The 14711-nt window shown below is 26.5% G+C and overlaps 1 protein-coding gene across 1 annotated transcript in view; it reads left to right on the plus strand.

Annotated features, from left to right (window-relative positions):
• The window catches only part of LOC145293794 (uncharacterized), a 77396-nt gene that overhangs the window by 12387 nt on the left and 50298 nt on the right, over positions 1–14711 (plus strand). Inside the window, exon 3 of the mRNA XM_080140349.1 lies at positions 493–5075. Coding sequence (XP_079996475.1) covers positions 493–5075 — 4583 coding nt within the window. The remainder of the gene's footprint in view (positions 1–492; positions 5076–14711) is intronic.

Raw genomic sequence — 14711 nt, forward strand, 5'->3', positions numbered from 1 at the left:
AAGTCAATTTCTAAAAGCCATCCAACACATACCAACATGTAAAACAGACATTAAACTGAATTTTATGATAAATTCAATGAAAAATTTTTGTTTTCTGCTATGTTTAGAATTTTCATTTTCAAAAAAGTATAAATTTGTAAATATTGAACTGTAAAATTATTAAACAACCTGTAAAAATCAAAAATTTTTGTTTTAAAAAATTAATAACTGATAGATTGGTATCAAATTGTAACACTTAATTTATTCTTTTTGCATTGACAAATGTTCTATTCGCTTTCATTTAATGAAACATTTTTTTGTTATATTTAAAATTTTCATTAACATGGAATATAGCTTTCCGAATATTAGACAGAACTTCTGTTTATAAATTAAAATTATAAATCAAAGTTTACTTAAAAAATAGTAATTATGAAATTCATGGATACATTAACCTTGAACATGTAATTTCTCTTTATTACCTAATGAATTAATTTTTCTTTTTTACATTTTCAGATATTCTACCAGTAAATGCCAGAGTATTGAAGACTTGGAATCACTTAGCCACTTTGGTTACCGGGGTGAGGCATTGGCCAGTATCCGAGATGTTTCTTATATTTTGGAAGTTACATCGCGATTCCGTTGCTCTGCACAAACTCACTGCAAAATTTTTCAACAGGGCAAGTCCCATAATGTCATGGAATCAAAAATCCACCGCCCAAGCCCAGGCACAACCATCACTGTACATAACCTTTTCTATAACCTTCCTGTTCGACAAAAATCAATTAGTGCCTCCTTAGAGATGGAAAGTATTTGCCATCGTATTGAAGCATTAGCCTTGATGCAACCGACTCTCTCCATAACACTTAGAAATGACAGTACAGGATCTGTTCTTATTCAGACCCATAAGACCAACAGCCCCTTAGTTACCTTCTCATACCTTTACAACCATACAAAATCCCAAAGCATGGTTACTGTATCAAACACTTGTGGCCCATTTTGTATTAAAGGTTATATTAGCAAAGAGAGCCATTATCGAAAAGATCTACAATTTATCTATGTTAATAAGCGCTTGGTTCTGAAGACACAGTTGCATAAACTTATAAACAGACTCTTAAAGAAGTCACTTATAGTCCGTCAACGTCAAGCATTGGATACAAATGAAAAGCTCAGCCCTTCCAAACAAGCAGATAAATATCCAGTGTTTATAGTAAATATTCAGTGTTCCCTGAATGCATATGATATCACATTTGATCCAAGAAAAACGATGGTTGAATTTGTCGACTGGGACACTCTCACTACAGGCGTTGAAGAAATGTGTAAAGAATTTTTACGTAAGGAGAATTTATTGACTGTAGATTGTTTGCTTTCTGAGGAGAGAAATGAAAAAAATAATGAAAATCATGAAATCGACACCAGTGAAAACAGCAATAAATTATCAGTAAATAATCATCAACAAACAACATTTGATAAAATTGATGATGAGATGTTTAACAATGTTCGTACAAGAGGTCTGAAATCCTGTCCAATCAAGCGGCTTTTTGATGAGAACTATTCCATGGAAAATACGGATTGTAATCGTCCAACTGCAAATAAACAGAGCAAAACTGAAAACGTTTCAGCTGAGGATACAGTGATTGACAGTAAAAATATCAACTTCCAAACTAATTCTGCTAGTAATTCTGAGTCAATACCAAATTATTCAGAGTTTGAATCTGATGAAAGAAATCTTTCTGTTGATGAAAATGTCAGTCATGCAAGCAAATCACTGCCTTACAAAGATTCCAATTTATTTAAAGATATTTTTTTAGAAAGTGAAAAATTGCCTTTTGAAGAATTGAAAATGGATACTATTAATCAGATGACTGAAACTTGTTTTTCTGATTCTGAAACTGAATTTTGTCAGAGAAGTTCCTTAGAATCAAATTACATCAATGAAAAGTTAAACATTAAAAAGATATCTGTGATTGATAGTGACCAAAATGAAGCCCTAGGTCTAAAATCCAAAACTAATTCTATTCGATCTCTCGATTGTGAAGAATACACAACAAATAAAAGTATTCCTCTGTGTTTAAAGTCACAGGCTAATGAAAAAGCAGCTGAAAACCCCAAGGATTGTAACAAAAATAAGGTTAGTGATCCCAGTTTACCCTCTGAAAAAAATATTCTTTCCATGTTTAGGAATCACAAGAGAAATTCCAAAGAATTGCTGCCTGCAAAATTGTGTCAGTCAACAAGAATGATTCTGGATCAGTTTCGAGCTCCTCAGCATAAAAGAGAAACAAGAAATTCCATCGTTGACAGATTAAAACCAGATATGAAAACTTTGCAATTCATAGAAAGGCAAAACTGTGTAAATGTGAATTTGGAGAATAGAGATGATCAAATGCCAGCTAAGGATACTAAAGTTGTTGAGCACAAAGAACAACTGCAACGTTTGAGGGTCAACCGACCAGAAGTGAATGTGGATAAACATTGTGAAAACTCATCAGTACAGAATAATGAAATGCTAGAAAAAATATTGGCTCAGAAATCTTCAAAGAATTCAATTGCTTCCAAACTGTCCAAGTTGTATAAGAATACAAACATAAAAAGTCCATCAAAAACTGAATCATCACTCAGTTGTATTTCTGCTGAGCAGAAGGAAAAATGCAAATACGAAATAGACCAAAACAAGAAAAAAGTAAGTGATTTAAAAAATCACAAAATTAATTCGGATGTTAGTAATTTGGACCTGAATCCACAAAAGTGCTGTATTAAAGATTTCAGAAAAACAGAGGTCAAAGAATCATTTACATCTTTGCAAGAATATAAATCGGTGCCATCTTTAGACCTTGTGAATCCGCTTTTGAACTTTGTAGCTAACAAGCAAAATAACCCTAAAGATTTTGTTTGCCAGCCAAAGTTCAAAAGTTCAAAAGACTCTGTTGAAAAGAAAAAAGAGTTTTTTTGTTCATCTGCTTTTCTGCAAACGTTGAATTGTATTTATCCACCGGGTGGTAAAAGAGAAAAAGCACATCAGAAAGAAGATGATTATAGAAAAAGTTTAAAGAATTTTGATTTTGGTTCTCTTCATTCTTTCTCTGCAGACAAACATGATGAATATAAGCATTTTAGTAATTGTAAGAATCCTGATAATAGAACTGGCCATCATTGGAAAAATGAAAACATTTGCTTTCTATCTCATTCTATTGATGGAAATGACAGAGATGTTTATGGGAGTTTATCAAAATCAATTTCACTTTCTAACAACAAAACCTCATCCAAACAACCTTATTCACATCAAGATAAACATATTTCTATTGAAGAATTCTCCAAGGAGTCTTTCCAATCAGATAATTCACTTCCCATGGATATTTTAATAGAGAAGCCATTATTATCATTAGATTTTACTTTAGATAAAGAATTTTCATCTCTCCAAAATTGCCAGGATACAATAAGTACAACTGATTTTCAACAAAATATTTTTAATAATAAAAATTCTGAAGATGAATTTGATGTTTGTAAATTGAAACAAAATAATCATGAAAAATCCTTGATAACAACGCAAAGAAAGATTAATTTTGAAAATGAAAACTCTTCTTCTTTGACTGAAACTCAAACAGAAATTGCTGGACTGGAAGAAATTATTACTGACAAAAGAAACCAAATAGTCTTTAGTCCTTTGTCTGAAGAACATTTTGATGAAGGAAAGATGAGAAATGAGAAATCACCTTCTGCTTCTCTTATGCCACCACCAACAACCTCGCTGTTGTATAAAGAAGAAGCTTACACTAAACTCTGTCAAGAAAAGAGATCAGACCACAGATCAAACCAAGGATCAAGTGATACTGCTAATTACTTACATGAATCTCCTAAGATAATAAATGTTGATTCTAAAATCCCAAGAAAATCCATGTCATGTGAGACAAACGAACTATTAAGTGATAGCTCTGATTCTTCTAAAATGATGAAAGAGACTTCAAATAAAATCCCTAATAGTAGAAATCATCCACTAGAAATATTGAACGAAACTTCAAGTAGGTTTACTGATGATTGTAAAACACTGAATAATACATTAGAAGCAATAAATGATATTCTTAAAGATCAAATCAGTACTTTAAGTACATTAATCAATGATCAAGAAATAACTATTTCTTCTGGAGTCACAATGAACTCTTGTATAATGTCAAACAGTACAAACAGCCAATGTAAACCAAGTAATGTTCTTTCTTGTGAATCAACAACTGATCAATCTGAGCTTGTTCTTGATACATCATCTATTACTCATGAAGAACGTGCTATTAAACAAAGCTTTGATCATTCAAATGAAAGTCCAGCACCTTGCTCTCCAAAAGTATCATCTACTTCAGCTTCAGAAAGTTTGGGTCATAAAACTAATGTACAAGTGAATGTATCAGTCAGTACAAGAGAGGATTCACCTTTGAGAAAGCCAGATGATTTACCTTCATCTCTAACAGATCAACCTCAAAGCTCATATTCACCCTCGCATAGACCAGCACTATCTAATTGCAGTAGCAATGACTCAAATGAGTTAATTGTTCAAAATGTGGTTCCTGTTGACCGTGTTGTGGATCTGAAATCAATTAATGGTTTACAACATTTAGAAATTGAATATGCCTCTAAACCATCATTATCTCATGAAGCAATCATACAATTTGAGTTGACCAGAGAAAATTCTAGAAATTCACAGATAAACAATAAAAAAGAAATTGAACAACAAGTTTCTTCTTCTTTTTCAAAAGAGGTAGGTATTAGCCAAAATGTTGAAAAATCATCTGACACCCGCATGGTCTCTTGTAATATTCAACCTACAAATGTTGATAATTTAGAGAATCTAGAAACAATATCAATTAAAGACCCGCTTCCTGCTAACGGAACTCTATTTCAACCTGGCACAAGTGATGTACTTGCTTTAAATGCAAACAAGAATCAAGAGAATGCTGAAAATTTGTTTGAATCTAATGATAAAAACCTTGAAATGGAATGCACTGAAAATACATCAGATCAAACTGAAGAAAGTTATCTTGAAGACTCAAATTTTGGATGTTGTCATGATGAAGAAAGTACTGTAGTCATTTCTGATGACTATGAAACAGGTCGGTAATGAACACAACTCTTTAAAGATAATGATGCACGTGTCTTTGACTATTTTAGATTATTTCAAAATTTAAAGATAATGATGCACGTGTCTTTGACTGTTTTAGATTATTTCAAAATTTAAAGATAATGATGCATGTGTCTTTGACTATTTTAGATTATTTCAAAATTTAAAGATAATGATTCACGTGTCTTTGACTGTTTTAGATTATTTCAAAATTTAAAGATAATGATGCATGTGTCTTTGACTGTTTTAGATTATTTCAAAATTTAAAGATAATGATGCATGTGTCTTTGACTGTTTTAGATTATTTCAAAATTTAAAAATAATGATGCACGTGTCTTTGACTGTTTTAGATTATTTCAAAATTTAAAGATAATGATTCACGTGTCTTTGACTGTTTTAGATTATTTCAAAATTTAAAAATAATGATGCACATGTCTTTGACTGTTTTAGATTATTTCTAAATTTAAAGATAATGATGCATGTGTCTTTGACTATTTTAGATTATTTCAAAATTTAAAAATAATGATGCATGTGTCTTTGACTGTTTTAGATTATTTCTAAATTTAAAGATAATGATGCATGTGTCTTTGACTGTTTTAGATTATTTCAAAATTTAAAGATAATGATGCATGTGTCTTTGACTATTTTAGATTATTTCAAAATTTAAAGATAATGATGCACGTGTCTTTGACTGTTTTAGATTATTTCAAAATTTAAAGATAATGATGCATGTGTCTTTGACTGTTTTAGATTATTTCAAAATTTAAAGATAATAATGCATGTGTCTTTGACTATTTTAGATTATTTCTAAATTTAAAGATAATGATGCACGTGTCTTTGACTATTTTAGATTATTTCAAAATTTAAAGATAATGATTCACGTGTCTTTGACTGTTTTAGATTATTTCAAAATTTAAAGATAATGATGCACGTGTCTTTGACTATTTTAGATTATTTCAAAATTTAAAGATAATGATTCACGTTTCTTTGACTGTTTTAGATTATTTCAAAATTTAAAGATAATGATGCATGTGTCTTTGACTGTTTTAGATTATTTCTAAATTTACAGATAATGATGCACGTGTCTTTGACTATTTTAGATTATTTCAAAATTTAAAGATAATGATTCACGTGTCTTTGACTGTTTTAGATTATTTCAAAATTTAAAGATAATGATGCACGTGTCTTTGACTATTTTAGATTATTTCAAAATTTAAAGATAATGATGAACGTGTCTTTGACTGTTGTAGATTATTTCAAAATTTAAAGATAATGATGCATGTGTCTTTTACTATTTTAGATTATTTCAAAATTTAAAGATAATGATGCATGTGTCTTTGACTGGTTTAGATTATTTCAAAATTTAAAGATAATGATGCATGTGTCTTTGACTGTTTTAGACTATTTCAAAATTTAAAGATAATGATGCATGTGTTTTTGACTATTTTAGATTATTTCAAAATTTAAAGAATGATGCATGTGTCTTTGACTATTTTAGATTATTTCAAAATTTAAAGATAATGATGCATGTGTCTTTGACTATTGTAGATTATTTCAAAATTTAAAGATAATGATGTATGTGTCTTTGACTATTTTAGATTATTTCAAAATTTAAAGATAATGATGCATGTGTCTTTGACTGTTTTAGATTATTTCAAAATTTAAAGATAATGATGCATGTGTCTTTGACTGTTTTAGACTATTTCAAAATTTAAAGATAATGATGCATGTGTCTTTGACTATTTTAGATTATTTCAAAATTTAAAGATAATGATGCATGTGTCTTTTACTATTTTAGATTATTTCAAAATTTAAAGATAATGATGCACGTGTCTTTGACTATTTTAGATTATTTCAAAATTTAACAATAATGATGCATGTGTCTTTGACTGTTTTAGATTATTTCAAAATTTAAAGATAATGATGCACGTGTCTTTGACTATTTTAGATTATTTCAAAATTTAACAATAATGATGCATGTGTCTTTGACTGTTTTAGATTATTTCAAAATTTAAAGATAATGATTCTCGTGTCTTTGACTGTTGTAGATTATTTCAAAATTTAAAGATAATGATGCATGTGTCTTTGACTATTTTAGATTATTTCAAAATTTAAAGATAATGATGCATGTGTCTTTTACTATTTTAGATTATTTCAAAATTTAAAGATAATGATTCACGTGTCTTTGACTGTTTTAGATTATTTCAAAATTTAAAGATAATGATGCATGTGTCTTTGACTGTTTTAGATTATTTCTAAATTTACAGATAATGATGCACGTGTCTTTGACTATTTTAGATTATTTCAAAATTTAAAGATAATGATTCACGTGTCTTTGACTGTTTTAGATTATTTCAAAATTTAAAGATAATGATGCACGTGTCTTTGACTATTTTAGATTATTTCAAAATTTAAAGATAATGATGAACGTGTCTTTGACTGTTGTAGATTATTTCAAAATTTAAAGATAATGATGCATGTGTCTTTTACTATTTTAGATTATTTCAAAATTTAAAGATAATGATGCATGTGTCTTTGACTGGTTTAGATTATTTCAAAATTTAAAGATAATGATGCATGTGTCTTTGACTGTTTTAGACTATTTCAAAATTTAAAGATAATGATGCATGTGTTTTTGACTATTTTAGATTATTTCAAAATTTAAAGAATGATGCATGTGTCTTTGACTATTTTAGATTATTTCAAAATTTAAAGATAATGATGCATGTGTCTTTGACTATTGTAGATTATTTCAAAATTTAAAGATAATGATGTATGTGTCTTTGACTATTTTAGATTATTTCAAAATTTAAAGATAATGATGCATGTGTCTTTGACTGTTTTAGATTATTTCAAAATTTAAAGATAATGATGCATGTGTCTTTGACTGTTTTAGACTATTTCAAAATTTAAAGATAATGATGCATGTGTCTTTGACTATTTTAGATTATTTCAAAATTTAAAGATAATGATGCATGTGTCTTTTACTATTTTAGATTATTTCAAAATTTAAAGATAATGATGCACGTGTCTTTGACTATTTTAGATTATTTCAAAATTTAACAATAATGATGCATGTGTCTTTGACTGTTTTAGATTATTTCAAAATTTAAAGATAATGATGCACGTGTCTTTGACTATTTTAGATTATTTCAAAATTTAACAATAATGATGCATGTGTCTTTGACTGTTTTAGATTATTTCAAAATTTAAAGATAATGATTCTCGTGTCTTTGACTGTTGTAGATTATTTCAAAATTCAAAGATAATGATGCATGTGTCTTTGAGTATTTTAGATTATTTCAAAATTTAAAGATAATGATGCACGTGTCTTTGACTATTTTAGATTATTTTTTCAAAATTTAAAGATAATGATTCACGTGTCTTTGACTGTTTTAGATTATTTCAAAATTTAAAGATAATGATGCACGTGTCTTTGACTGTTTTAGATTATTTAAAAATTTAAAGATAATGATGCACGTGTCTTTGACTGTTTTAGATTATTTCAAAATTTAAAGATAATGATGCATGTGTCTTTGACTGTTTTAGATTATTTCAAAATTTAAAGAAAATAATGCACGTGTCTTTGACTGTTTTAGATTATTTCAAAATTTAAAGATAATGATGCACATGTCTTTGACTGTTTTAGATTATTTCTAAATTTAAAGATAATGATGCATGTGTCTTTTACTTTTTTTTGATTATTTCAAAATTTAAAGATAATGATGCATGTGTCTTTGACTGTTTTAGATTATTTCAAAATTTAAAGATAATGATGAACGTGTCTTTTACTGTTGTAGATTATTTCAAAATTCAAAGATAATGATGCATGTGTCTTTGACTATTTTAGATTATTTCAAAATTTAGAAATAATGATGCACGTGTCTTTTACTGTTTTAGATTATTTCAAAATTTAAAAATAATGATTCACGTGTCTTTGACTGTTTTAGATTATTTCAAAATTTAAAGATAATGATGCACGTGTCTTTGACTATTTTAGATTATTTCAAAATTTAAAGATAATGATGCACGTGTCTTTGACTGTTTTAGATTATTTCAAAATTTAAAGATAATGATGCATGTGTCTTTGACTGTTTTAGATTATTATTTCAAAATTTAAAGATAATGATTAACGTGTCTTTGACTGTTTTAGATTATTTAAAAATTTAAAGATAATGATTCTCGTGTCTTTGACTGTTCTAGATTATTTCAAAATTTAAAGATAATGATTCTCGTGTCTTTGACTGTTGTAGATTATTTCAAAATTCAAAGATAATGATGCATGTGTCTTTGACTATTTTAGATTATTTCTAAATGTAAAGATAATGATGCACGTGTCTTTGACTATTTTAGATTATGTTTTCAAAATTTAAAGATAATGATTCACGTGTCTTTGACTGTTTTAGATTATTTCAAAATTTAAAAATAATGATGCACGTGTCTTTGACTGTTTTAGATTATTTAAAAATTTAAAGATAATGATGCATGTGTCTTTGACTATTTTAAATTATTTCAAAATTTAAAGATAATGATGCATGTGTCTTTGACTGTTTTAGATTATTTCTAAATTTAAAGATAATGATGCATGTGTCTTTTACTGTTTTAAATTATTTCAAAATTTAAAGATAATGATGCACGTGTCTTTGACTGTTTTAGATTATTTCAAAATTTAAAGATAATGATGCATGTGTCTTTGACTATTTTAGATTATTTCAAAATTTAGAAATAATGATGCATGTGTCTTTTACTGTTGTAGATTATTTCAAAATTTAAAGATAATGTTTCACGTGTCTTTGACTATTGTAGATTATTTCAAAATTTAAAGATAATGATGCATGTGTCTTTGACTGTTTTAGATTATTATTTCAAAATGTAAAGATAATGATTCACGTGTCTTTGACTGTTTTAGATTATTTCAAAATTTAAAGATAATGATTCACATGTCTTTGACTGGTGTAGATTATTTCAAAATTTAAAGATAATGATTCTCGTGTCTTTGACTGTTGTAGATTATTTCAAAATTTAAAGATAATGATGCATGTGTCTTTGACTATTTTAGATTATTTCAAAATTTAAAGATAATGATGCACGTGTCTTTGACTATTTTAGATTATTTTTTCAAAATTTAAAGATAATGATGAACGTGTCTTTGACTGTTTTAGATTATTTAAAAATTTAAAGATAATGATGCACGTGTCTTTTACTGTTTTAGATTATTTCAAAATTTAAAGATAATGATGCACGTGTCTTTGACTATTTTAGATTTTTTTTTCAAAATTTAAAGATAATGATACACGTGTCTTTGACTGTTTTAGATTATTTAAAAATTTAAAGATAATGATGCACGTGTCTTTGACTGTTTTAGATTATTTCAAAATTTAAAGATAATGATGCACATGTCTTTGACTGTTTTAGATTATTTCCAAATTTAAAGATAATGATGCATGTGTCTTTTACTGTTTTAGATTATTTCAAAATTTAAAGATAATGATGCATGTGTCTTTGACTGTTTTAGATTATTTCAAAATTTAAAGATAATGATTAACGTGTCTTTGACTGTTTTAGATTTTTTTAAAATTTAAAGATAATGATTCACGTGTCTTTGACTGTTGTAGATTATTTCAAAATTTAAAGATAATGATTCTCGTGTCTTTGACTGTTGTAGATTATTTCAAAATTTAAAGATAATGATTCTCGTGTCTTTGACTGTTGTAGATTATTTCAAAATTCAAAGATAATGATGCATGTGTCTTTGACTATTTTAGATTATTTCTAAATTTAAAGATAATGATGCATGTGTCTTTGACTGTTTTAGATTATTTAAAAATTTAAAGATAATGATGCATGTGTCTTTGACTGTTTTAGATTATTTCAAAATTTAAAAATAATGATTCTCGTGTCTTTGACTGTTGTAGATTATTTCAAAATTCAAAGATAATGATGCATTTGTCTTTGACTATTTTAGATTATTTCAAAATTTAAAGATAATGATGCACGTGTCTTTGACTATTTCAGATTATTTTTTCAAAATTTAAAGATAATGATGCATGTGTCTTTGACTGTTTTAGATTATTTAAAAATTTAAAGATAATGATGCACGTGACTTTGACTGTTTTAGATTATTTCAAAATTTAAAGATAATGATGCACGTGTCTTTGACTGTTTTAGATTATTTCAAAATTTAAAGATAATGATGCACGTGTCTTTTACTGTTTTAGATTATTTCAAAATTTAAAGATAATGATGCACGTGTCTTTGACTGTTTTAGATTATTTCAAAATTTAAAGATAATGATGCATGTGTCTTTGACTGTTTTAGATTATTTAAAAATTTAAAGATAATGATGCATGTGTCTTTGACTATTTTAGATTATTTAAAAATTTTAAGATAATGATGCATGTGTCTTTTACTGTTTTAGATTATTTCAAAATTTAAAGATAATGATGCATGTGTCTTTTACTGTTTTAGATTATTTCAAAATTTAAAGATAATGATGCACGTGTCTTTGACTGTTTTAGATTATTTAAAAATTTAAAGATAATGTTTCACGTGTCTTTGAGTATTGTAGATTATTTCAAAATTTAAAGATAATGATGCACATGTCTTTGACTGTTTTAGATTATTATTTCAAAATTTAAAGATAATGATGAACGTGTCTTTGACTGTTTTAGATTATTTCAAAATTTAAAGATAATGATTCACGTGTCTTTTACTGTTGTAGATTATTTCAAAATTTAAAGATAATGATTCTCGTGTCTTTGACTGTTCTAGATTATTTCAAAATTTAAAGATAATGATTCTCGTGTCTTTGACTGTTGTAGATTATTTCAAAATTCAAAGATAATGATGCATGTGTCTTTGACTATTTTAGATTATTTCTAAATGTAAAGATAATGATGCACGTGTCTTTGACTATTTTAGATTATTTTTTCAAAATTTAAAGATAATGATGCATGTGTCTTTGACTGTTTTAGATTATTTCAAAATTTAAAAATAATGATGCACGTGTCTTTGATTGTTTTAGATTATTTAAAAATTTAAAGATAATGATGCATGTGTCTTTGACTATTTTAGATTATTTCAAAATTTAAAGATAATGATGCATGTGTCTTTGACTGTTTTAGATTATTTCTAAATTTAAAGATAATGATGCATGTGTCTTTTACTGTTTTAGATTATTTAAAAATTTAAAGATAATGATGCACGTGTCTTTGACTGTTTTAGATTATTTCAAAATTTAAAGATAATGATGCACATGTCTTTGCCTGTTTTAGATTATTTCAAAATTTAAAGATAATGATGCATGTGTCTTTGACTGTTTTAGATTATTTCAAAATTTAAAGATAATGATGCATGTGTCTTTTACTGTTTTAGATTATTTCAAAATTTAAAGAATGATGCATGTGTCTTTGACTATTTTAGATTATTTCAAAATTTAAAGATAATGATGCATGTGTCTTTGACTATTGTAGATTATTTCAAAATTTAAAGATAATGATGTATGTGTCTTTGACTATTTTAGATTATTTCAAAATTTAAAGATAATGATGCATGTGTCTTTGACTGTTTTAGATTATTTCAAAATTTAAAGATAATGATGCATGTGTCTTTGACTGTTTTAGACTATTTCAAAATTTAAAGATAATGATGCATGTGTCTTTGACTATTTTAGATTATTTCAAAATTTAAAGATAATGATGCATGTGTCTTTTACTATTTTAGATTATTTCAAAATTTAAAGATAATGATGCACGTGTCTTTGACTATTTTAGATTATTTCAAAATTTAACAATAATGATGCATGTGTCTTTGACTGTTTTAGATTATTTCAAAATTTAAAGATAATGATGCACGTGTCTTTGACTATTTTAGATTATTTCAAAATTTAACAATAATGATGCATGTGTCTTTGACTGTTTTAGATTATTTCAAAATTTAAAGATAATGATTCTCGTGTCTTTGACTGTTGTAGATTATTTCAAAATTTAAAGATAATGATGCATGTGTCTTTGACTATTTTAGATTATTTCAAAATTTAAAGATAATGATGCATGTGTCTTTTACTATTTTAGATTATTTCAAAATTTAAAGATAATGATTCACGTGTCTTTGACTGTTTTAGATTATTTCAAAATTTAAAGATAATGATGCATGTGTCTTTGACTGTTTTAGATTATTTCTAAATTTACAGATAATGATGCACGTGTCTTTGACTATTTTAGATTATTTCAAAATTTAAAGATAATGATTCACGTGTCTTTGACTGTTTTAGATTATTTCAAAATTTAAAGATAATGATGCACGTGTCTTTGACTATTTTAGATTATTTCAAAATTTAAAGATAATGATGAACGTGTCTTTGACTGTTGTAGATTATTTAAAAATTTAAAGATAATGATGCATGTGTCTTTTACTATTTTAGATTATTTCAAAATTTAAAGATAATGATGCATGTGTCTTTGACTGGTTTAGATTATTTCAAAATTTAAAGATAATGATGCATGTGTCTTTGACTGTTTTAGACTATTTCAAAATTTAAAGATAATGATGCATGTGTTTTTGACTATTTTAGATTATTTCAAAATTTAAAGAATGATGCATGTGTCTTTGACTATTTTAGATTATTTCAAAATTTAAAGATAATGATGCATGTGTCTTTGACTATTGTAGATTATTTCAAAATTTAAAGATAATGATGTATGTGTCTTTGACTATTTTAGATTATTTCAAAATTTAAAGATAATGATGCATGTGTCTTTGACTGTTTTAGATTATTTCAAAATTTAAAGATAATGATGCATGTGTCTTTGACTGTTTTAGACTATTTCAAAATTTAAAGATAATGATGCATGTGTCTTTGACTATTTTAGATTATTTCAAAATTTAAAGATAATGATGCATGTGTCTTTTACTATTTTAGATTATTTCAAAATTTAAAGATAATGATGCACGTGTCTTTGACTATTTTAGATTATTTCAAAATTTAACAATAATGATGCATGTGTCTTTGACTGTTTTAGATTATTTCAAAATTTAAAGATAATGATGCACGTGTCTTTGACTATTTTAGATTATTTCAAAATTTAACAATAATGATGCATGTGTCTTTGACTGTTTTAGATTATTTCAAAATTTAAAGATAATGATTCTCGTGTCTTTGACTGTTGTAGATTATTTCAAAATTCAAAGATAATGATGCATGTGTCTTTGAGTATTTTAGATTATTTCAAAATTTAAAGATAATGATGCACGTGTCTTTGACTATTTTAGATTATTTTTTCAAAATTTAAAGATAATGATTCACGTGTCTTTGACTGTTTTAGATTATTTAAAAATTTAAAGATAATGATGCACGTGTCTTTGACTGTTTTAGATTATTTAAAAATTTAAAGATAATGATGCACGTGTCTTTGACTGTTTTAGATTATTTCAAAATTTAAAGATAATGATGCATGTGTCTTTGACTGTTTTAGATTATTTCAAAATTTAAAGAAAATAATGCACGTGTCTTTGACTGTTTTAGATTATTTCAAAATTTAAAGATAATGATGCACATGTCTTTGACTGTTTTAGATTATTTCTAAATTTAAAGATAATGATGCATGTGTCTTTTACTTTTTTTTGATTA

This window comes from Euprymna scolopes, chromosome 15 (assembly GCF_053919585.1).
Source record: "Euprymna scolopes isolate OS-2025 chromosome 15, ASM5391958v1, whole genome shotgun sequence".
NCBI classification, from domain to species: Eukaryota; Metazoa; Mollusca; class Cephalopoda; order Sepiida; family Sepiolidae; genus Euprymna; species Euprymna scolopes.